This window comes from Mobula birostris, chromosome 1, assembly GCF_030028105.1.
Source record: "Mobula birostris isolate sMobBir1 chromosome 1, sMobBir1.hap1, whole genome shotgun sequence".
Lineage (NCBI taxonomy): Eukaryota > Metazoa > Chordata > Chondrichthyes > Myliobatiformes > Myliobatidae > Mobula > Mobula birostris.
Genome location: NC_092370.1, coordinates 39,154,671 through 39,180,556, shown reverse-complemented (window position 1 = coordinate 39,180,556; position 25,886 = coordinate 39,154,671). Strand labels below are relative to the sequence as shown.

At 42.6% G+C, this 25,886-nt stretch overlaps 2 protein-coding genes across 2 annotated transcripts in view; both read left to right on the top strand.

The window, feature by feature from the left end:
• Window positions 1-1,173: 1,173 nt before the first annotated feature.
• On the top strand, window positions 1,174-2,482 carry rrs1 (ribosome biogenesis regulator 1 homolog). The gene has a single exon (XM_072254673.1). It carries the CDS (start codon window positions 1,218-1,220, stop codon window positions 2,220-2,222), a length of 1,005 nt encoding a protein of 334 aa, XP_072110774.1. The 5' UTR covers window positions 1,174-1,217; the 3' UTR covers window positions 2,223-2,482.
• Window positions 2,483-8,113: 5,631 nt separating this feature from the next.
• The window catches only part of adhfe1 (alcohol dehydrogenase iron containing 1), a 33,454-nt gene continuing 15,681 nt past the window's right edge, over window positions 8,114-25,886 (top strand). The window contains exons 1-5 of the mRNA XM_072254429.1: window positions 8,114-8,199; window positions 12,512-12,549; window positions 14,116-14,159; window positions 14,308-14,361; window positions 20,552-20,706. Coding sequence (XP_072110530.1) covers window positions 8,147-8,199; window positions 12,512-12,549; window positions 14,116-14,159; window positions 14,308-14,361; window positions 20,552-20,706 — 344 coding nt within the window. The 5' untranslated portion in view covers window positions 8,114-8,146. The remainder of the gene's footprint in view (window positions 8,200-12,511; window positions 12,550-14,115; window positions 14,160-14,307; window positions 14,362-20,551; window positions 20,707-25,886) is intronic.

The following is a 25,886-nucleotide window of genomic DNA, read 5'->3' as shown; positions in this document are numbered from 1 at the left end:
ACCCCCTCCTCCCCCCACTCCGCCCTTCAATCTCCAAAACCTGCATTATTTATTTTTAGTTTTTTAATCTCGGCCGATTAATAATCTCACTCTTTAGCCTATTCTTACAGAAACCCTGAGTAGTTGCACTGCTCCAGGGACAGAGCTAGGTTTCGGAACAGATGAACAGCCGTCGGGGTCAAAGATCAAATTACTCTTGTAGTTTGCACTTTTCTTTCATAAGGGCGGGGTAACATTAATAACGCAGACTTCCAGGTTCATACGCCCCCATTTCGCTCTTTGGAAGAGCGAATCAATGACAAGAGTCACTTCCACTACATCTTTATAGAGGCCAGGATGTCCTCGATTCTTTGCTCCGGATTACAGCAAAGGAAGGTGAGATGTGCGTAGCCACATTCCATTCCGATCCTTCACAGGAACACCCTCGGAGGAGTCATAGAACACTACAGCACAGAAGCAGGCTCTTCGGCCCATTTACTCCGTGCCGAACCATTAATTTGCCTAGTTCCATCGATTTGTACCCGGACCATATACAGATCTCTATACCCTTCCATCCATATATCTACCAAAATTTCTCTTAAATGTTCAAAATAGAACAGGCATCCACCCTTCCGCTCACAGCTCTTTTCACCCTCTGAGCTCTACACCACCTCTTCTGTCCCCCCGCCCCCCATCCCCAGGTTCACTCTTCTCTTCTATCAAACTCCTTCTTCTGCAGCCCTTTATCTCTCCCAGCTACCTGGCTTCACCTATCACCTTCTAGCTAGTTCTCCTTACTCTCCCGCCACTTTTTTATTCTGGCATCTTGTCCTTTCCTTTCCTTTCCTGAAGAAGGGTCTCGTCCCGAAGCGTCCACTGTATTTATTTCCATAGATGCTGCCTGACCTGCTGAGTTCCTCCTGCATTTTGTGCGTGTTACTCTAGCTTTCCAGATTAACCTATTACTTCTAGTTCTAGGTTTTAATTGCAAGAACACCTTCGGAGACCTGGTTATAATTTATCAAGTGTTCGCTTTTAATGCAATAATTCGAATTCAGCCAGAACGTTTCACTTGGCAGAACTAATACGAATTGTCAACACGGCCAGTGACCTTTCCCTGTTAATGCTCCCATTGGTCAATTGGAAGGTGCATTGGGCCAATGAGAAACGGGAGGAAACACGCGGGCGGAAGCAATCGTTTCACCCAAGCAGGCTCGCCTTGTGTAGCGTGGGTGAGGATGGCGACGGTGGTGGAGGATGTCCTGGCGGACGTGGAGCGGGCCGAGGCCGAGTGCCTCAAGAGTATCAGTGTCGAGAAGGAGCTGGAGCTCGAGTTCGATCTGGGGAACCTGACGGCGTTCGACGTGAACGCCCCAAACGTCCGCGACTTCCGACACAACCCCGAGCAGTTCCTGCGCTCCCTGGCCCGCGACAACACGCAGCTGCTGGTCAACGCCGTCTGGAAGTTGCCCACTGAGCGGGTGCAGGACGTGATCGTGGCCAAGCTGCCCCAGGGCACCACGCGTATCCCCCGCGAGAAGGCTGTGCCCAAGCCCCGGCCGCGCACCCGCTGGGAGGAGTTCGCCAGACTCAAGGGTATCCGAAAGAAAAAGAAAACTAACTTGGTCTGGGACGAGGAGAAGAAAGATTGGCGGCGGCGCTGGGGCTACAAGAGAGCCAACGATGAAACCAAACACTGGGTCATTGAGGTGCCTGAGACGGCCGATCCCAATGAAGATCAGTTTGCAAAACGTGCCGCAGCTAAAAAAGAAAGAGTGGCGAAGAACGAACTGAATAGGCTGCGTAATATCGCTAGAGCTCAGAAGATTACAGTACCGACCATGGGACTAGCCCCAACCAGTCAGCCCAGTAAGAGTGATCTAAGCAAAGCCATTCACGTGGCGAAGACCTCCACAGCTTCAGTTGGCAAGTTTCAAGATAAATTACCCAAGGAAAAGGAGCTGAAGAATAAAGCCAAGAAGAGGAAATTCCAGCCCCTGATCGGAGATTTTTCTGCAGAGAAACAGAGCCAACTGGAACTTTTAAAAATTATGGCCAGCAAGAAACCAAAACTAGACCTCACAAAAGCTGTAAATAAGCAGCTTCGTGAAGATGAGCAGGAGCAGGCAGCAAAACGAAAGAAAGTGGGGTCAAAAGGCAGAAAAGGACATAAAAACTATCATCGAAAAGATGGAAAACACCAACATCGAAAATCAGCCAGTAAGAGAGGAAGGGGTAAATGAACATTGCGAATGGAACTCTTGGTATTGTACTTTCTGATTTTAAATAAACTGTAGTCTTGCGATGGAAATATCTAGTCCATAACATGACAACTTTAACATTGTTCATATTTAAAATAAACTGAATTATAGTTTTCATTTGGTGAGAACAATGAATTAAAAGTACTAAATAAGTTACAATTTTAGCTAAAGAACCAGCTAAATGGTTTTATATTGTATTAAACGAATACAAACCTTGAATAAAATGTCCTTCCCCACCAGTATTCGTTGTACTCATTCTACTTTAAAATGACCAGTAGTACCCAGGTGAGTGTTGTTCAAAATGTCACCTACTTTATTTATTTATTGAGACACTGCGGAATAGGGCCTTCGAGCCACGCTGCCCAGCTACCCCCCCCCCCCATTTAATCCTAGTTTAATCGCGGGATAATTTACAATGACCTATTAACCTACCAACTGCTACGTCTGTAGACTGTGGGAAGAAACCGGAGCACCTGGAGGAAACCCATGCGGTCACGGGGAGAAGGTGCAAACTCGTTAGAGGCAGCAACAGTAATTGAACCCTGGTCCCCGTGCTGTAAAACGTGCTGACAGTATGCTACCGTCCTGCCCCTTAAGGCTTTTCTGCGGAAATTAGCTAACTGATTCTGTTTTCAAGTTGATTACTTGTATGATTGTAAATAAAACTTCAAGATCTAATATAGTTAAAAATGCAAATATGCCTTTCCTATTTCTTAATGGACAATGATCTTATTTAGTAACATTAGGAAAGTAGATTTCCAGGGAATATAAGTAAAACAGTTGGACAAGATTATACCCATGAGCTGACGAGGAAAGTCTCCATATTTGACAGTAAGTGCACTTTTTTTTAGTTAATCTAGTTTATTTGTTTGCTGTGACATTGGTGATCCGCTTATTTGCCACATTTAAAACCATTACTCTTTGCCTGACAGGTTATTGAAATGCTTCTGTAACCCAAAGTGGAGTTAGAAAGATTTCATAATGATTTAATTGTTATTTGTATTTTTGTTTTAAAATTGCATTTTAAAAACTTGATATAGAAACAGAAAACCTACAGCACAATACAGGCCCTTTGGCCCACAATGCTGTGCCGAACATGTACTTTAGAAATTACCTAGGATTACTCATAATTCTCTATTTTTCTAAGCTCCATGTACCTACCCTGGTGTGTCCTTCCATTGCACAACACCTCACACTTGTCTGCATTAAGTTCCATCTGCAGGTCAAACAGCAAATTTCCTTATTAGTGAACCAGTCGGGTTTTTTACATGTAATTTTATATCACAGAGGTTCCTCACCCACATTGATAAATATGCATCAATGCAACTCTCTGGATTGCTAGTTCAATGCTTAACCCCTGTTATGTAGAATATAAAAGAGGAACAGGCTACAAAATCTGCTGAACACCATGTCAAGTTAAACTAAATTTCTGCCTGCACATAATCTGTACCCTTCCATTCCTTCACGTTGCCTGAAGTGCCTAAAAGCCCTTTAAACACCTCAATTGTATCTGCTTCCACCACTTCCTCTGGCAGCACATTGCAGACACCAATCAATCTGTAAAAAGAGAACAACTTGCACATCCTCTTTAAACTTTTCCCATCTCACCTTAAATGCGGGCCTTTTAGTATTCGACATTTCTACCCTGAGAAATGAGTTCTGACTACAAGATCCCTCCGTATATCAAGTCCTGCTTGTATACTTTGCCTTTAGATTTGACCTCCCAAGTGCAACATCACACCTGTCCACATTAAACTCCCATCAGCCCATGTTTGTAAAAAATCCATATTCTGCTTTATCTTCTCATAACCTTTCCACAAATCTACTGATCATTTTGTCACCTGCAAACTTACTAACCCACCATTTACTCTTCTATCTATGTAATCGTGTGGTGTGGTAGCGTAGTGGTTAGCATAACACTATGACAGTACCAGCAACCCGGGTTCAATTTCTGCCACTGTCAGTAAGGAATTTGTACATTTTCCCCTGGACCGTGTAGGTGTCCTCATTGGGATGCTCTGGTTTCCTCCCACATTCCTAAGACGCACTGCTTAGTAGGTTAATTAGTGACATGGGTGCAAATAGGCAGCACGGCACATTGGGCCGGAAAGACCTGTTACTGTGCTGTAACTAAATAAATACATTCTATATATCACAAACAACAGGAGTGCCAGCATTGATCTCTGCAGAACACCACTGATCAGGGATCCAATCAGAATAACAGCCTTCCACCACCACCACCACCACACTCTGCCTTCCAAGATCAAGCTAATTCTGAATCCAAACAACCAAATCATCTTGGATCCCATGCATCGTCACCTTTAGGATCACCTTATCATAAGAAAACTTCTCAAATTCCGTACTAAAGTCAGTGTAAATAACATCCACTGTCCTACCCTCATCAATCACCTTTGTCACTTCCTCAAAATAAAAGCTCATTCCTTACACAAAGTCATGCTGACTGTCCCTAATCAGGCCATGCTTTTCTAAAATGCATAAATCCTCTTCCCTAAGAATCCTCACCAGTAGTTTCCCTGCCATTCACTGGCCTTTGATTTCCTGAAATGTACTGTGAAAATTTAAATTTCACTACTTCAACAAGTTAGGAACTATAAATAATTTGTAGATATTGACAATCATCTTGAATGCTGCAATAAAAATGAAGACTTGGAGGACGCAATCATCGATTGTGTTGTATGAAAGCAGTCCATTATACTAGGTATCTGCGCTGATTTTGTTCATTTACAGTCAATCAAAGGAACACTGCAGCGTACAGGTACAGTGGATGAATTCCTCTGTCGATAACAATGAGGAACTAGTACACAGATTTATACTACTGTAGTACTACTGATAGTGTTCTAATTTGCCCTTTCAAAAATATGCTAGTTTGTATTTTTTAATACCTTTTTAATTATTTCCATGAAACTTCAGCCAATTGGGGCAGTGGCTTAATTGGAGCAAAATGTATTGGTCCCAAGCAAAATCCTCTGTTCTTATTTTGCTTCTCCTATCAGATTACATTCATAAGTCTGGCTGTTTATGTTTTGCAGTTGTGGAGACTCTACATTTTTTTTAAATGACATATTTCTCTTTTCCACTGTTGCTAATGAATTTCTTGCAAATTTTCAATTACAGAGCTTGAGGAATTGCCTTATTTCCTTTATATTGTATTTTATAGGCATTCACTATTGTTACACAGGTAAACGTAATAATCGAATAAGAATGTTTGCCTGGTCATCGGGTAAACTCTTCCCTCTAACTCAAGCATCATAATGAAACCCTTTACATCCAATTCAAAATATAGTAACACAAAATGCTGGAGGAACTACATAGATGTTGCCTGGCCTGAGTTGTTCCAGCATTTTGTGTGCATTGCTTGGACAAGGCCTGCAGCGCGTGGTGAAGACGGCCCAGCAAATTGTCAGGATGGAGCTCCCAGGACTGGACACCATCTATTCTAGCAGACCCAGGAGGAAAGCAATCAGCATAACCAGAGACACCACACACCCCAGCCACTCCCTGTTTGACCCGCTGCCGTCCAGCAAAAGGTTCAGGACACTAAAAGCCAGAACAAATAGACTGAGGAACAGCTTCTATCCCAGAGCTGTGGCCTCCATCACACCGCTTCCACAGAACAACGACTGAAACAGTGAGTACACACATGCACACACAAGGACTCAAATACTTGCACTAACGGCACTTTGGTACTCTGATACTCTGGTGCTGCTGCAACTTATTTTCCGTTACTTATCCATTTAATACTGTTTTTCTATTATGGTCTTGTTTTTATTTACCGCTTTATTTAATTGCCTGAGAGGAAGCCAAACAGAGTACCTATGTATAATGACAATAAAGATCATTCAACTCAATTCAATTCAGCATCTGCAGATTTTCTCTTGTTCAAAATATATAGTAATGTGCACACTATGATTCTCCAGTCCTGTACTGGATTATTCTACATCTGACCCTTACGTACTGTATTCAGAATCATAGTTTGTTCAAAGCAAAGTGAGTGATTAAATGCTATTTTCCTGCAAGTTGATTAGTAACCAGAGGGCACAAGCTGAGCATAAGATAAGGAAATGTTCTCCTTTACTGTAGCAGTTGCTATGATCCTAAAAGTTATCCAAAAAAACTGAAATTCCTGAAGACCTTATAGATAACCAGACTGAGGTTAATGATAATTCTTTTAAGAACTGGCATTGGTACAAATGGCCAAGTGGCCTCTTTCGACAATAACACATTTTTTTCTTTTGTACTTACTTGTACACGATCAAATATTGTTGCTGGATTTACAATGTGCAATATACAGACATCCCACCTCTCCTGGAAGTTCCAGGAGTCTCCCACATATTGCTAGTGGCTCCCTGATGCCTGCAAATTATATACAATATCCCGGAAATCGATTTTTTTTTCGAGCGAGCGAGAGGGAGAGAGAGAAGAGAGAGACCGAGTGACAGACGTAGCGAGACAGTGACAGAGAGCATCCTGATTGGTCTCTCTTTGTGCTAAGTAGACCTATTAGTTTTTTCTGTGGGTGGGCTTTACAGTTGACCTCTCTCCCTCTCTTTCATTGTCCGTCAGTTCAGTTTAGTGTCATGCAGCACCATGGCAGAGTGTTCCAAAAAAAATATAAAGCGTACTTCACCCCAGACTACATTAAAGTGTACCCCTGCCTAATAGGGATCAGAAATAATGACAGTGTTGCTTGCTGCACTGTTTGCAACAGTGACTTTTCTATTGCCCATGGTGGGTTAAATGACTGTAAAAGACATGTTGAGGTGAGATTAACAGGTGTCATTCGTTCATTAGCATAGCTAACGTTATTTAAACTAGCTGGCTTGTGCTAAGGAGCTACTCTATTGATGTCCTATGTGATAAGTCCAAACTCCCTGTAGACTTGCTTAAAGTTGTCTGAACTAACCTTGAAGGACTGGTGCGAAACTACAAAAGTTTGCCAGTTGGTGAGTTCTGGGGGAAGCTGTACAAAGTAAAATCTGTGAGCACAGGGCAGTTGAGAGTCAAAGTGCTCTGCCAGTTGATGAAACTGCTTTTGGTGCTGCCAAATTCTAACTGTGATGTAGAAAGGGCATTCTGCATGGTGCGTCACATTAAGGCGGAATTCAGAAGTCAGCTGTCACACAAAACACTTGTGAATCTGATGTCTTGCAAATTTAACAAATTCATTGACAAAGACTGCTATGAGGTTGAGACTTCCGGCAAAATGCTCAAATCTGCCAAGCAAGCCACATTACAGTACAAGGACAGTTTGCAAAAGAAATAGAAAAGCTGTTTGCATCAGCATTTAGCTTTAGCATTGAGACTGCCAACAAAATACTCAACAAGGAATATATATATATATATATATATGTATGTAAATAGTTTCAATATGTGATCAAATCAATTGTCCTTTGATAATCAAACACACGTGTTGGCGCGTGGCCAAGTACAAACGTAGTTAAGGTTTCTCTGGTGATCCGAAGGTAGCTAGTTCGAGCCTCAACTGAGGCAGTGTGCTGTGTCCTTGAGCGTGGCACTTAACCACACATTGCTCTGCGACGACAGCGGTGCGGTGCCAAGCTGTGTCGCCCCTAGTGCCCTTCCCTTGGACAACATCAGTGGCGTGGTGAGGGGAGACTTGCAGCATAGGCAACTGCCAGTTTTCCATACAACCTTCCAAGGCGCTAATCCATGGTCTCACGTGACTAAAGGATGCCTATTATCTATTATTATCATAATCAAATGTCCTGTATACATACACTCGTGGAGGTCGACCGGGGGGTGCTACCTCCCTGAAATGAGTTTTTTAAGGGTGGGATGTCTGAATATATCAATCAGTATAATATAGTTGAGCTGACGTATTGTGGGACATTTTGACCCTCGGTAACTCACACAACTCCCTAATCATGGCCGTTCGAGAGAGGGTTGTTCATCTGTTGAGGCAGCTGCAAAGTGCATCGTAAGTGACAGTCTCTTGCTGCCGCCGCCGCCCGGGCCATTGGGTTGCTTGGCTAGCGCCAGCTGAACTCAACGGAACCGTAGGGAATCGGGAATCTGGCCGTCTGGAGACGGGTCGGGACCGAGCGCGGGTCGCAGTCACTGCAGAGCTGGTTATCGGCGCCTTGTGGTTTCGCTCCGCTGCCCCCGGCCAGCCAGGGCGCTGAGGTTGAGCCAAATAACTGGTCGTGCGGGCCTCCGGACTTTACTGGCATCAGTACAACCAGATGAAATTTATAAAAATGTTACTCTTAAGTTCGAACCACAACACCCGCAAACTTTTTTTTCCCCAGTTTGCTGACACCGAGAGTCTGGGCTGCTACTAGATAACAGGAGAGGTAGCTACGGCCCTGTCGCCGCGCATAACCTTGCAGCTTGGTCTACTGTTAACGCCAGCGGCAATCTCACAGATTTGGAAACAAAAAAAAGTGCTGAAGTACATAGCAGGTTGGGCTGCACTTGTGCAGGTAGAATTCTTGAATGCCTCGGTATGTTGCTCTGTCGTCAGAACAACAATATTTTTAAATAAAACATGAAAAGATTTCCCGTTGATGCTAGATGTTGTTGATTTCAACAGTTGTACCTGCAATTCATTCAGCCGCAAGCACAATATCAATGTTAGGCAATTTAGTAACAACCTGACACTTAATGGGCAACTGAAGCATATCATACTTGATCTATAATTGTATATACAGGTCTAGTCATTTTGAAACAAGACCCCTATGCATAGAATTACTAGAAGCTGGCCATACTACCAGGTGACTTCCATCCCTTTTCATTGACCTTCAGTGTAACCTATATTTTACATTTTGTCTACTTTTATATTCATCTATATTCTTTATTTCAAGTATTCCTTGTGATAAGGGGTGGGAAGTTCAAGGGGGATATTAGAGGAAGGTTTTTTTACTCATAGAGAGTGGTTAGTGCATGGAATACACTGCCTGAGTCAGATACACTAGTGAAATTTAAGAGACTACTAGACAGGTATATGGAGGAATTTAAGGTGCGGGGTGGGGGTTATATGGGAGGCAGGGTTTAAGAGCCAGCACAACATTGTGAGCCGAAGGGCCTGTACTGTACTGTACTGTACTATTCTGTGTTCTATGTTGAGTTCCATATTCTCATCTCTCTCTGGGTAAAACAGTTTCTTGAGAATTGACATATTAATTTGGCAGTGATTATCTTGTACTTATCCTGACAGTTGGACAGTTCCCAATCTCCCATAGTGTCCTTTTTAGACTCTTGTTAAGTTATCCAGCTGCCTACCACCTCCCTCATGGTTCCGCCTCCTTCTACTATCCATTGTGTTTTCCCCTATTCTTTCTTCATGTTTCCTGCCTATCACCTCCCTGCCTCCCTCCCCCACCCCTTTATCTTTCCCTTTACTGGTTCTTCACCTGGAACCTACCAGCCTTCTCCTTCCCACCTTCTTTATAGGGCCTCTGCCCCTTCCCCCTACAGTCCTGACGAAGGCTTCTGGCCCGAAACGTCGACCGATCTTTTCCACGGATGCTGCCCGACCTGCTGAGTTCCTCCAGCGTGTTGTGAGTGTTGCTTTGACCCCAGCATCTGCAGATTATTTTGTGTTAAGTTTTCCATTTGTCTCCTGATTTCCAGTGAAAAGAACTAAACCAGTTCAACCTTTTAAAGTCCTTTTTGCATCTTCAATGCTTTTGCATTTTTTAATCATTGTCACATGATTGAGTGTTAAAGGTTACAGGAGAATGGATTGGGAGGGAACAATAAATCGGCCATGATTGAATGGCAGTTAGACTCAAGGGGCTAAATGGCCCAGTTTTGCTCCCATGTCTGATGGTCCCTCTTGCGATAGCAAAAACAGGACCATGTGCGGTAATGTAAGAAGGATTTAATCAAGGTATTTGATGTGTCTTCTCTGACGTTCTGTTCTGTCCTTCTAAAGAAGTGAAAAGTATGTGACCTGAATTATTAGTTTGAATTGTTGCTTCAAGTGATGTATGTGACTCTAGATCCCTTGGTGTGTCTGTTGTCTTTAGGTTCCTATTATCTAGGAATATAGAGGTTTTATTTCTAACTACGTGTAACAGCATTATTCTTATTTGTATCAAAATTAATTTGCCATACACAGTCTCATTCTGCAAGATTATTAATGTCACAGTTTTCCAAAGTATTAACTCTTAGCATCAACAAATTCTGAAATTATAAATCCAGTTGTGCTAGCACCAATCACTGCAGAATATCCTTATCAATATTTGATGGTTTGAGTAACAGTACTTAACCTTACTCTGTTTTGCAGTCAATTTGCTTTGTCTTGTCTTCTAATTGTATACATGCTGACTTTTTTTCATAAGCCTAAGTAGCAGTGTCTTACTGAAGGCCTATAATGGCAGTGACTATGTTTCCAGACATACTTTATTTGGTCTAATGTATTTGTGGTACCCTAAGGATATGAGAAAAGATATACTGTATGTATGCATGTCTTTCTATCCTTGGCTATTCACACTGTTCCTCCTTCAAGAAATTCAAAAGATTGGTCAGGCATTACTTTTCCTTAGATCACACTGTAGAACAGCAGCAACAGATGTCCTTCCCAGTCTCGTCAATTCTGCCGTTGAAATTTAAACAGTGAAAACTGATTAATGTTTCATGGCAATGAACTTTTAATAAAGCCCACAACATTTTTTTCAATTCTATTGAGGGATTATCCAGCGGAAATGTTAATGCTGTTCCTTATCCTGCCATGCTTTTCAATTACTTTTTTTAAATTTCCTATTTCCAGGGTCTGTAGCATTTTATTTTCGAAACAATGATCTGTTGGTTACTCAGTTTTAATTGTGTATTAATATATTATAGTGAACAGGAGCCACATTATTGATGGACTAAAATTACAGAGCAGTGGACTTTTGAAATTCTGTTTTTCGGATACAAACTTTTAAGTTTGTTTAATTGAATTGCTACACAGTGCTTTGAAGTAGAGCAGGGGTAAAACAATAACAATGAAGTATAAAGTGTAACAGCTACAGAGAAAGTGCAGATAAACAATTATTGGGAAGGTTATTATAATTTTACTGAGCTAGTCATCAAACTCTGCTGTGAAATTTCTGTTGTAAATATAAACATTTGTCTTTTTTTTATCCTCTGATAAGTTCCTGTAGAAATGGCAACTTGTACCTACCACATAAGAAAAAAATTGTCTGCAATTTGAAGTGGAGGCATTCTGAATTCAACCAGAAATTGGAATGAGTATCCTTCAAGGAGTAAACTTTAGAAACATAGAAAACCTACAGCACAGTATAGGCCCTTCGGCCCACAAAGCTGTGCCGAACATGTACTTACTTTAGAAATTACCTAGAGTCACGTATAGCCCTCTATTTGTCTAAGTTCCATGTACCTGTCCAAGAGTCTCTTAAAAAACCCTATCATATCCGGCTGCACCACCATCACCGGCAGCCCATTTCACGCACTCACCACTCTCTGCGTAAAAAAAACTTACTCCTGACATCTCCTCTGTATCTACTCCCAAGCACCTTAAAATTGTGTCCTCTCATGTTAGCCATTTCAGCCCTGGGGAAAAGCCTCTGACTATCCACACGATCAATGCCTCTCATCATCTTATACACCTCTATCAGGTCACCTCTCATCCTCCGTTGCTCCAAGGAGAAAAGGCCAAGTTCGCTCAACCTATTCTCATAAGGCATGCTCGCCAATCCAGGCAGCGTCCTTATAAATCTTCTCTGCACCCATGCTATAGTTTCCACATCCTTCCTGTAGTGTGGTGACCAGAACTGAGCACAATACCCCAAATGGGGTCTGACCAGAGTCCTATTTAGCTGTAACATTACCTCTCGGCTCTTGAACTCAATCCCACGGTTGATGAAGGCCAATACACCGTATGCCTTCTTAACCGCACAGTCAACCTGCACAGTAGCTTTGAGTGTCCTATGGACTCAGACCCCAAGTCCCCTCTGATCCTCCACACTGCCAAGAATCTTACCACTTATACTATATTCTGCCATCATATTTGACCTACCAAAATGAACCACCTCACACTTATCTAGGTTGAACTTTACCCTGTATTTACAAGTTTGGTGTAGATACACACCTCAAAATACTTTCTAATAACACAGAAATTGAAAAACAGCCTGTTGTTTTATACCAATATACCGTAGATTAAGTTTTAGAACAACAGTTTGGACATTTTAATGCAGGACTATTGAGAAATAAATATTAAGTGCAAATTTATTTGAATGCTTTTAAAAGCAACATGGATTGAATATTTTTTCTTATTTCACCAGATGTCGATGTCCTGCTCACTCTCAAACCTACTCACAAGGTAAGATTCTGTTACAAGGCTGTGAGTACAGCCCCAGCGCCATCAAATGTTCATCATATGATAACCTTTTCATTCTCTTGAATCATCCTTGTGAACCTCCTCTGAACCCTCTCCAATGCCAGCACATCTTCTCTTAGATAAGGACCCCAAAACGGTTCACAATACTAAAAGTGAGGCCTCACCTGTGCCTTATAAAGCCTCAGCATCACATCCTTACTGTTATATTCTAGACCTCTTAAAATGAATACTAACTTTGCATTTGCCATCTTCACCACTGACTCAATCTGCAAGTTAACCTTTAGGGTGTTCTGCACAAGGACTCCCAAGTCCCTTTGCATCTCAGATTTTTGGATTTTCTCCCCGTTTAGAAAACAGTCTACTCATTTAAATTCTTCTACCAAAGTGCATGACCATGCATTTTCCAATATTGTATTTCATTTGCCACTTTCTTGCCTATTCTCCTAATCTGTCTGTCCTTCTGTAACCTTCCTGTTTCCTCAACACTACCTGCCCCTCCACCAATCTCCGTATCATCTGCAAACTTGGCAACAAATCCATCTATTCCATCACCTGAATCATTGATATATAGCATAAAAAGAGTGGTCCCAACACAGAACCCAGCGGAACACCACTAGCCACTGGCAGGCAACCGGAAAAGGATCCTTTTATTCCCATTCGCTGCCTCCTACCAATCAGCCAATGCTCTAACCATGTTAGTAACTTTCCCGTAATACCATGGGCTGTTAACTTGGTAAGCAGCCTCATGTGTGGCACCTTGTCAAAGGCCTTCTGAAAGTCCAAATATACAACAATCACAACATCCCCTTTATCTATCTCACTTGTACTCTCCTCAAAGAATTCAACAGGTTTGTCAGGCAAGATTTTTCCTTAAGGAAACCATGTTGACTTTGTTCTATCTTATCCTGTGTCTCCAAGTACTACATAACCTCATCCTTAACAATTGACTCCAATATCTTCCCAACCACTGAGGTCAGGATAACTTGTCTATAATTTCCTTTCTGCTGCCTCCCTCCTTTCTTAAAGAGTGGAGTGACATTTGCAATTGTCCAGTCCTCTGGCACCATGCCAGAGCCCAATGATTTTTGAAAGATCATTACTAATGTCTCCACAATCTCTACTGCTACCTCTTTCAGAACCCTAGGATGCAGTTCATCTGGTCCAGGAGACTTATGCACCTTTAGGTCTTTCAGCTTTTTGAGCACCTTCTCCCTTGTAATAGTAACTGCACTTACTTCTCTTCCCTCACACCTTCAACAGCTGGCACAGTGCTAGTGTCTTCCACAGTGAAGACTGATGCAGAATACTCATTTAGGTCATCTGTCATCTACTTGGCTCCTGTTATTTTACTTTTTAATAGTTTTATATAATAAAAGAATGTGAAATTGATCTCTCAGAAGAGAAGAGGACACAGTACAGTACTGGATTACTAAACTTATGTAAAGAATTTAGGCCCCAGAAGTTCACAATACTTGATAGATTTGAGATAACAATGATATAAGAATGATTGGAAGTTATGAGCTTACTACTGATGTTTTTGTGTTCCAGCACCGGGACATGTTACAACCAGAGCAACAGACTATGCTTTTGAGGTACATATAATTCACCAAATGTCCTCTGATTTTTTTTACAACTTTTATTCACTTGATCAGTTATAATGCAGATAAACTCTATCACAATATGGTAACATATTTTCTTTCTCCAAACTGCCAATCTCTGTACATCTTGGTTCTGTTTTAGATGGCTTGTTCGAACATCCGATATGGAGAAGGAGTGACAAATGAAGTTGGTATGGTAAGGGAATTTATTCAAAAGCCTTCATTAAGACTTAAACTTCATTGAGTAAGTTTGAACAATAATTCAACACTCATCTGCAACAATTCTGGACGTTCAGTGCATCAGAATCTGGTGCATTTAATGTCGGAGAAATGTTTACAATATACATCCTGAAATTCTTTTTCACAGGCATATGTAATGAAACTTGTTGTTTTACGTAATAATAGGGAAAAGCTGTGAATTTACAATGAGTATATAAAATAGTTAAATAGTAGTGCAAAAATAGAAACAAAAAAGTAGTGAGGTAGTGTTCATGGGTTCAATGTCCATTCAGAAATTGGATGGCAGAGGGGAAGAAGCTGTTCCTGAATCATTGAATATGTACCTTCTGATTTCTATACCTCCTACCTGGTGGTAGCAATGAGAACAAGGCATGGCTGAGTGATGGCATCCTTAATGATGGACGCCACCTTTTTGAGGCATCGCTCCTTGAACATGACCAGGGTACTACAGAGGCTAGTGCCGATGATGGAGCTGACTAAGTTTACAACTCTCTGCAGCTTATTTCAATCCTGCGCAGTAGCCTCCCCCGCCCCCTGCCCCATACCAGACGGTGATGCAGCCAGTTAGAATGTTCTCCATGGTACATCTGTAGACATTTGCAAGTGTCTTTGGTGACAAACCAAATTTCTTCAAGCTCCTAATGAAATATAGCTGTTGTGCCTTTTTGCAGCTGTATCAATATGTTGGGTCCAGGTTAGCTCCTCAGAAACCCAAGCACTTTGAAATTGCTCACTCTTCACTTCTGATCCCTCTATGAGGACTGGTTTATGTTTGCTTGTCTTACCTTTCCTGAAGTCCATAATCAATTCTTTGATCTTACTGACATTAAGTGCAAGGTTGTTGCTGTAACATGACGCAACTAGCTGAGAAAACTCCCTCCTGTACGTCCTCTCATCACCATCCGAAATTCTGCCAACAATAGATGTATCATTAGCAAACTTATAGATGGTATTTGAGCTACGCCTAGCCACACAGTCATAGGTGTAGAGAGAGTAGCGCAGTGGGCTAAACACACGCCCCGGAGGTGTGCCAGTGTTGATTGTCAGCAAGAATTGTCTAAGGGTATGTCTGTGGTGTTTTTTTTTCAAATGCATCACTCTTCTGTACAACACTATTGAAGACATACATCAATAGAGTCATAGGCATATTGTGGGTAAAGAAAACACATTCAGTAACTTGGTATGTAAAATATTACTGGAAGCCCACAGAATATCTGTGGAAAGAGAAACAATTTTGGGTCACAGAAATTCTTTGATTCATTTTAATAACTATCTTCCATCGTGCTACCCAGTAGTAACGACTTATTTGTCAAACAAAATCAGCGATTGAAACATAGTCCCTCCATCTTTGATGTCCCAGAAGTAATTGCAATGATGCATTATTGAATGTGGGTAATGTCCTTGATCCAGCTCCATCATTCTGGTAAGATGGCCTCTCTGGAACCAACCAAAGGTGTAATTGTTCATCCTTTACATGTTAGTAGGGAAGTGGTGTTAGGTAAATTGAAGGGATTGAAGGCAGATAAATCCCCAGGGCCAGATGGTCTGCATCCCAGAGTGCTTAAGGAAGTAGCCCAAGAAATAGTGATAATTTTTTAAAACTCGTTAGATTCTGGACTAGTTCCTGAGGATTGGAGGGTGGCTAATGTAACCCCACTTTTTAAAAAAGGAGGGAGAGAGAAACCGGGGAATTATAGACCGGTTAGCCTAGTGTCGGTGGTGGGGAAACTGCTGGAGTCAGTTATCAAAGATGTGATAACAGCACATTTGGAAAGCGGTGAAACCATCGGACAAAGTCAGCATGGATTTGTGAAAGGAAAATCATGTCTGACGAATCTCATAGAATTTTTTGAGGATGTAACTAGTAGAGTGGATGGGGGAGAGCCAGTGGATGTGGTATATTTGGATTTTCAAAAGGCTTTTGACAAGGTCCCACACAGGAGATTAGTGTGCAAACTTAAAGCACACGGTATTGGGGGTAAGGTATTGATGTGGATAGAGAATTGGTTAGCAGACAGGAAGCAAAGAGTGGGAATAAACGGGACCTTTTCAGAATGGCAGGCAGTGACTAGTGGGGTACCGCAAGGCTCAGTGCTGGGACCCCAGTTGTTTACAATATATATTAATGACTTGGATGAGGGAATTAAATGCAGCATCTCCAAGTTTGCGGGTGACACGAAGCTGGGTGGCAGTGTTAGCTGTGAGGAGGATGCTAAGAGGATGCAGAGTGACTTGGATAGGTTGGGTGAGTGGGCAAATTCATGGCAGATGCAATTTAATGTGGATAAATGTGAAGTTATCCACTTTGGTGGCAAAAATAGGAAAACAGATTATTATCTGAATGGTGGCCGATTAGGAAAAGGGGAGGTGCAACGAGACCTGGGTGTCATTATACACCAGTCATTGAAAGTGGGCATGCAGGTACAGCAGGTGGTGAAAAAGGCGAATGGTATGCTGGCATTTATAGCGAGAGGATTCAAGTACAGGAGCAGGGAGGTACTACTGCAGTTGTACAAGGCCTTGGTGAGACCACACCTGGAGTATTGTGTGCAGTTTTGGTCCCCTAATCTGAGGAAAGACATCCTTGCCATAGAGGGAGTACAAAGAAGGTTCACCAGATTGATTCCTGGGATGACAGGACTTTCATATGAAGAAAGACTGGATGAACCGGGCTTGTACTCGTTGGAATTTAGAAGATTGAGGGGGGATCTGATTGAAGCTTATAAAATCCTAAGGGGATTGGACAGGCTAGATGCAGGAAGATTGTTCCCGATGTTGGGGGAGTCCAGAACGAGGGGTCACAGTTTGAGGATAAAGGAGAAGGCTTTTAGGACCGAGATGAGGAAAAACTTCTTCACACAGAGAGTGGTGAATCTGTGGAATTCTCTACCACAGGAAACAGTTGAGGCCAGTTCATTGGCTATATTTAAGAGGGAGTTAGATATGGCCCTTGTGGTTACGGGAATCGGGGGTATGGAGGGAAGGCTGGGGCAGGGTTCAAAGTTGGATGATCAGCCATGATCATAATAAATGGCGTGCAGGCTCGAAGGGCCGAATGGCCTACTCCTGCACCTATTTTCTATGTTTCTTTGTTTAGAATTGCAAGGCACCACTGGATAATAAAAACATGAAGTACTGCAGGTCTGCCCATCAGCGAGTTGCTTGATGGTGGTGGAGGTGGACTTGTTGCCTGCTACAGTCACCTGGGGAAGAAGGCGTCAGAGGTGGTGCGTGGAGGCAGCGCACAGTCCAACAAACAGTGCAAGTGATTGTCTTGGTATTTTTCTTGTGATTGCAAGACCCTGTGGACATTGGTAATATAGAATACTGCAAGTCGACATCACTGGTTCATTGGAGAGACCCGACAGTGCGGGAGCTGTGTGGCCTTGGTTGTTAGATGGACAGGGCTCTTACGCCATGAGGTTGGGATCGCCTGTTGCAGCCGCCTAGGGGAAGAGACACCTGAGGCGGCGTGGCATGGCTAAGTTGGAAGCTGGCCCTGCTCATCATTGCTGCCCTCCACTTGGCAGAAAACGAACTGCATTGCGTCTGTCTGCGGCTGCAGTGGCACATGATGAAGAACCGCTGCATGCTTGTTCCTGCAGAAATGGAGCTCCAGGACAGCATCCCATGCACCACCAATTTACACTGAGGGACTTGGGCATTTTCTCATGACTCTGTGCTTTACCGCTATCACAGTTGCATGTGCTATATGTGCCTTGTGCTGTGTGTGACTGTTGGTATTGTGTTTGGCCCAGGCAGAACACTGTTTCATAGAACATACATAGAATAGTACAGCACAGTACAGGCCCTTCAGCCCACAATGTTGTGCCGACCCTCAAACCCTGCCTCCCATATAAGCCCCCACCTTAGATTCCTCCATATACCTGTCTAGTAGTCTCTTAAACTTCACTAGTGTATCTGCCTCCACCACTGACTCAGGCAGTGCATTCCACGTACCAACCACTCTCTGAGTAAAACAACTTCCTCTAATATCCCCCTTGAACTTCCCACCCCTTACCTTAAAGCCATGTCCTCTTGTATTGAGCAGTGGTGCCCTGGGGAAGAGGCGCTGGCTATCCACTCTATCTATTCCTCTTATTATCTTGTACACCTCTATCATGTCTCCTCTCATCCTCCTTCTCTCCAAAGAGTAAAGCCCTAGCTCCCTTAATCTCTGATCATAACGCATACTTTCTAAACCAGGCAGCATCCTGGTAAATCTCCTCTGTACCCTTTCCAATGCTTCCACATCCTTCCTATAGTGAGGTGACCAGAACTGGACACAGTACTCCAAGTGTGGCCTAACCAGAGTTTTATAGAGCTGCATCATTACATCGCAACTCTTACTCTATCCCTCGACTTATGAAGGCTAACACCCCATAAGCTTTCTTAACTACCCTATCCACCTGTGAGGCAACTTTCAGGGATCTGTGGACATGTACCCCGAGATCCCTCTGCTCCTCCACACTACCAAGTATCCTGCCATTTACTTTGTACTCTGCCTTGGAGTTTGTCCTTCCAAAGTGTACCACCTCACACTTCTCCAGGTTGAACTCCATCTGCCACTTCTCAGCCCACTTCTGCGTCCTATCAATGTCTCTCTGCAATCTTTGACAATCCTCTACACTTATCTACAACACCACCAACCTTTGTGTCATCTGCAAACTTGCCAACCCACCCTTCTACCCCCACATCCAGGTCGTTAATAAAAATCACGAAAAGTAGAGGTCCCAGAACAGATCCTTGTGGGACACCACTAGTCACAATCCTCCAATCTGAATGTACTCCCTCCACCACCACCCTCTGCCTTCTGCAAGCAAGCAATTCTGAATCCACCTGGCCAAACTTCCCTGGATCCCATGCCTTCTGACTTTCTGAATAAGCCTACCGTGTGGAACCTTGTCAAATGCCTTACTAAAATCCATATAGATCACATCCACTGCACTACCCTCATCTATATGCCTGGTCACCTCCTCAAAGAACTCTATCAGGCTTGTTAGACACAATCTGCCCTTCACAAAGCCATGCTGACTGTCCCTGATCAGACCATGATTCTCTAAATGTCTATAGATCCTATCTCTAAGAATCTTTTCCAACAGCTTTCCCACCACAGGCGTAAGGCTCACTGATCTATAATTACCCAGACTATCCCTACTACTTTTTTTGAACAAGGGAACAATATTCGCCTCCCTCCAATCCTCCGGTACCATTCCCGTGGACAACGAGGACATAAAGATCCTAGCCAGAGGCTCAGCAATCTCTTCTCTCGCCTCGTGGAGCAGCCTGGGGAATATTTCGTCAGGCCCCGGGGACTTATCTGTCCTAATGTATTTTAACAACTCCAACACCTCCTCTCCCTTAATATCAGCATGCTCCAGAACATCAACCTCACTCATATTATCCTCACCATCATCAAGTTCCCTCTCATTGATGAATACCGAAGAGAAGTATTCATTGAGGACCTACTTCCACAACCTCCAGGCACATCTTCCCACCTTTGTCTCTAATCGGTCCTACCTGCACTCCTTTGGCACTATTCACATGTAGGGTTAACGACAATTAAACTTGAATTTGAACTTCATCATTCACACTCAACACCTCCAAATTCTATCTATGTCTGAAGCAAAAAAGGATTGAGATGGTGACACTTTAGGTTGTCTACAGAGCTTTGTCTACGGAATTCCACTCCAGCTCTGACCACATCCCTATAAGGAAACAACATTTGTTTTTAAGAAAGGAAAATGAATGGAACTGCAGATATTAGGATCTGAAACAACGACAAAAATGCTGGAAGGACTCAGGCGGTGAGGCAGAAAATTGGAAAGAAGGAGACTGAAACATTAACTGGAGTCTTTCCACCACTTTTACATTTGATTTAATGTTGGTCCCACCATTATAGAGAATATACTTATGCATCCAATGAGACTGACATTGATTTGTTAGGTATGTTTTCTTTAAATACATTGGCTTGAACTGAATCATGTAACTATAAGGATGGTAGAATGTAAACTGATTAGTCTTTTCTGACTAGCATTTCAAGGAGGGTAGAGTTTAAACAAAATCATTAGTTGTTCACTACTAATTGTTGAATGTTTCTCTGAGTTTTTCATCTAAAAATAATTCAGATTCTGGTACTCCAATAGGACCTTCAGAACATTGGGGCCAGGAAAGTTTGCGTAATGACAGACAAAAATCTGGCTAAGCTTCCTCCTGTCAAAGCTGTCCTGGATTCACTAGTTAAGAATGGAGTAAACTTTCAAGTGTTTGACAAGGTCAGAGTGGAGCCAACTGATTTAAGGTAAGCTGCGCTTCATTTCAATGAAAGTTTAAGGAACAAAGTTTTAATAGAGCAATTATCGGTGATATCGTTAACATTGCTGTTACACTAGGAATTTAAAAACAAAGTAGAAATTGAATCACATATCACTGCATTATTGTGCCTTGGATGTTTCAAACTTAATGAAAATAAATTAAAGAGGAAACACTGGATCATTGCAGGTGTGAAGATTTAGGCCTTCTGGGACTTTGGAGTGGAGATCAGCTGAGGTGGATGCACAGTGATCAAACGATTATAGGGAGGGTTGCGGAAAGAGATCGGGTCTCAGAAGCATTTGATAGGGTCCATTGAGGACTGAATAGGAACTATTAATTTGGAGAATCAGTCCCAACAGAGGGTCAGGGATGAAATTGGTTGCGTGGCTTGGTCCTGTGGGTGGAGGTGTGGTCGCCTGCAGAAGGGTAGAAGTATAGCACTCTATTCAGTGGCAAAAGGCAGAGGGTTGCATTCCACAGCATGATCCGTGTTCACAGTTCAATTCTTGGAATCAGAAATGTTTCTGAATTTACACTCAGTGCTGACCTGAATGGTATACTCAATATTGAGGCCTACAACAATTTATATCAATATACCTGCAGAATGGACATAACACTATAAAATAAATTTCAACACAGAAAAGCAGGAGGAATTGAGTTTTGGTAAGAAAAATAAGTACGCCACATAAAACTTGGAAAATTATACTGCCGTAAATTCTGGTGTATAAGCCGAGAATTTGGTCTAAAATTAGGGGGTCTGCTTATACAGAGGGTGCCAACTTTGGAAAAACGAATACACGGAAGACAGGTCATATTTATTGGCTGTTTTTGAGTCAAATACAAAAGAAAATACAAACACTTATGAAACCTACGCAAAAGAAAAGATCTACAAAACACATTCTGTTTCTGAATTTACTTGTACACACTGTTGTCGTCAAACGTTCAGAGCTTGAAACTCTCACACTCTTCATTATCTGACTCTCCAAAAATCGCATCCCATTGTTCGACGCATGAATTCTTTGAATGGTTTGTTTAAAGTCACATCTAGTGGCTGGAGCACGGACTTCAAGCCACCGGGGATGATTGCAGTGTCCGTATTTTCAGCTTTCAATGCTGCTTTTGTCTCACCTGACAAGTGCGCTTTGAACACGTCCCAGACAAGTAGCAACTTTTCCCTCCTGAAACCTTCAGGATGTCGACGCCACACATCGTTAACCCACTTCAAGCAACCCGCTTTGTCCATCCAGCCGTGTTCTTGAACGTAAACAACAAGACCCCACAGGAATTTTTCTTTCTTTGGGAATGTTTTCCTCTTAAAAATCACCATCAGTGGTAGTTGGGTCCCATCAGCCATACACGTTAACACGACAGTAAAATGTTGCTTCTCGTGTCCAGTTGTTTTGACAAGGACAGTTCTGATTGACAGTGCGGTTGCCAGCAAAATCAAAGAACATTGGTGTCTCGTCCATGTTACCAGTCAGTGAGAGCGGGTAAGAATATGCCTTTCGATGCTTGATTACAAACGATTGGAAGGCCATAATCTTATTCTCAAGGTCGCTCAGCAACTTCTGAGCAATCTTTATTTTTTGTCTCAACACAAGGTCACGTCCATTCATAAATCGGGTGCACCAACTTCACGTAGCTTTGAAACTTTCGCTGACCTCACTGTTTTTCGGCCCATTTCAACACTTGAACTCGAATCATTTCTCTGGTAACACTGTATCCAGATGATCACTGGTGATTCACCCACTCTAAAACTTTTTCTCCCAGTTCTGGCCACTGGCATGTTTTCCCGCAGTTTGCACATTTCGCCTTTGGCATTTCCCTCAGCGTGTCCTCTGCCTTTCTCCACTCTCTCACTTGTTTCTCGTTTACACGAAATTTCTTAGCAGCTGCAGAATTATTTGTTCCTTTAGCAAAATCAACAACCTTCAGCCTGAAGCCAGCATCATATCGCATTTGTTTTAATCTTTTGCACATGGTGTCGCAAATTCAATACTGAGTACATGTACTGATCCCGCCACCCCGTGTTATGTTTTAACGAGATTATGATGGGCACTAAATGGTTTCATGGGGGTTACATTTCAGAAGATTCTTTACCATTGGGAACCTAATCCAAAACTTCCCTCCCTGATTTATTTATTAAGAATTTGCTTATAACGTTCTATAATGTGTAGGCCTATTTTTGTAGCAGGTACTGGTTCACAAAATTTCCAGGTTCTGGATCCAGCAAAGCTGAGTATCGGCATGTGAGATCTTGTGATCTTTCCTGGTTAAATATACAAAGGTAACATGAAAAAGTCACTTTTTTAACCTTGAAAATAGGGAGTTGGTTTATACACCAGAATTTACAGGTAATTGGCTGGAGAGCATTAATCTAGAAAAGAAACACACAAATCATTAAAACTAGTGACCATTAAAATAAGGACAATTAAAAATAAAGAAACCAAGTACAAAATACAAGGTTTATCTACAGATGCTCAGTATTGAAAAGCAGAAAAGTTATGTTAAGCTTGTGACAAACCTTGGTTAGACTAAACTTGGTATTACCTTGTTTAGTTCTAGCTGCCATTTATGAAAAGTGCATGATACTAGAGAAGATTAGGGGTGTGAAAGTTGCAGTAAGGCAAGGATAGCCTGGGACAATATTAGCAAACTGAGACCACCGGAAACATTCCTGCTTACTACACACAAGATAGGCTGGGTTGATGGCGGCAGTGTGTTCTCAAGGCAAACAGGTGAGGCCTTTGCACTTCCCATGGTAGGGAGTTTAGGACAACAGGGCACGACTTCAGGATTGAAGAACATCCATTTAGAACAGAGATGCGGAGAAATTAATTTAGTCAGAGGGTGGTAAATCTGTCGAATTTGCTACCATGAGTGGCTGTGGAGGCCAAGTCATTCGGGGTGCATTTAAGGCAGAAATAGATAGGTTCTTGGTTAGCCAGGGCATCAAAGGATATGGGGAGAAGGCAGGGGAGTGAGGATGACTGGACGAATTGGATCAGGCCATAATTTAATGGTGGGATAGACTCAATGGGCCAAATGGCCTACTTCTCCTATATCTTATGCTAGTGAGACTTTTCCAAAAGGGTCTTCTGAGGCATAGTATCCCTTTACACAAAAGGGGGTGCTAGAGACAGATGAGATGAGGATAATGGAAAGATGTGAGCTATACCCAACAACTAAGGCGTTACTAACTTCCAAGTATCATCAACTGTCCACTTAGAGTTTTGATTGACTTCAACACTTCTTTTATGAATGTGATTCCTTGTGAGTAAGGAATTCAAATATATACAATTAACAATGATCAATATCCGTATCTGATAAGCCAATTATGTATAAAAATAGCATTTTTCTGTTCAGATTTCAGAACGGGGTGTGTGACAGGGCCCCATGCTATTCTCCTTGTGCACGAGTAAAATAAAAGGAATGCATGGGTCGTAAAATGCTCAGCACAGCCAAGAAGGGCCAAAAGGCCTATTTCTGTGCTGTAGTGTTCTATGGTGCTAACAGTGCATGTGTTCTGAGCCCAGTTATTTAAAAAATCTTGGATTTAAATTGGTATCCGATTCAGGTTTAATATCATCCAGCATATGTCATGAGATTTGTTAACTTTGCGGCAGCAGTACAGTGCAATTCATGATAATATACAAAAAACTGCTCAGATTTCTGTACCTCCTTCCTGAAGGTAACAGTGAGAAGAGGGCATGTCCTGGTGGTGAGGGTCCTGAATGATGGATGCCATCTTTTGAGGCATTGCTTCTTGAAGATTTCTTGGTTACTACAGAGGCTGGTGCCCTTGATGGAGCTGGCTAATTTTTCAACTCTCTGCAATTTACTTCGATCCTGCGCAGTAGCCCCCCCCCCACCCCCCGCCACCACATCAGACAGTGATGCAGTCAGTCAGAATGCTCTCCACAGTACATCTGTAGAAATTTTTGAGTGTTTTAGGTAACATTTGAAATCTCCTCAAGCTCCTAATGAAATACAGCCACTGTCTTGCCTTCTTTACAGCTATATGCTGGGACCTGGTTAGGTCCTTCAAGATATTAAGACCAATGAATTTGACATTGCGAACTCTCTCCCTTCTGCTCCCTCTATGTGTGTGTTCCCTCATCTTGCCCTTTCTGAAGACCACAATCAGCTCTTTGGTCTTTCTGACGTTGAGTGCAAGGTTGTTGCTACAACACCACTCAACAAGCTGATATATCTCGCTCCTGTACGCCCTCTCGTCACCATCTGAGATTCTGCCATCAATGGTTACATGATCAGCTAATTTATAGATGGCATTTGTGCTGTGCGTAGCCACACAGTTATGGGTGTAGAGAAAGTAGACAGTGAGCTAAGCACACATCTCTGAGGTGCACCAGTGTTGATTGTCAGCGAGAAGGAGATGTTAATACCAATCCACACAGATTGTGGTCTTCTGGTTAGGAAGCTGAGGATCCCACTGTCGAGGGAGGTGCAGAGGTCCTGGTTCTGTAGCTTTCAATCAGGACTGTGGGAATGATAGTGTTAAACACTGAGCGTTTAGTCAATAAACAGCATCCTGACATAAGTACTTGTATTGTCCAGGTGATCCAAGGCCACATAGAGAGCCAATTATACTGCACCCACCATAGATTTATTGTGATGATAGGTGAATTGCAATGGGTCCAGGACCTTGCTGAGGCAGGAGTTGACTCTAGCCTTGACCAATGTCTCAAAGCACTTCCTTACTGTAGATGAGAGTGCTACAGGACAATAGTCATTAAGGCAGCTCATCTTTTCTTCTTGAGCACTGGTATAATTGTTGCCTTCTTGAAGCAGGTGGGAACTGTAGCCCAATGAGAGATTGAACACCCTGCCAGTTGGTTGGCACAAGTTTTCAGAGCTTTACCAGGTACTCCATCAGGGCTTGTCATTTTACGAGGGTTCACCTTCCTGAAAGGCAGCCTAACGTTGGCCTCCGAGTCAGAGATCACAGGGTCACCATGTGCTGTAGGGATCCTCATAGATTCTGTCTTTCAAAGTGAGCATGAAGGGCATTGAGCTCGTCTGGGAGTGAAGTATTCACTGTAATTCATGCTGTTGGGTTTTGCTTTATAGGAAGTAATGGCCTGCAAACTCTGCCAGAGCTGATGTGCATCAAATGAGAACTGAGGACCATGTGAACATTATGAA

Excerpts from the sequence above, each read along its gene's own strand:
- rrs1 (XM_072254673.1), top strand. The coding sequence starts at position 1,218 with ATGGCGACGGTGGTGGAGGATGTCCTGGCGGACGTGGAGCGGGCCGAG.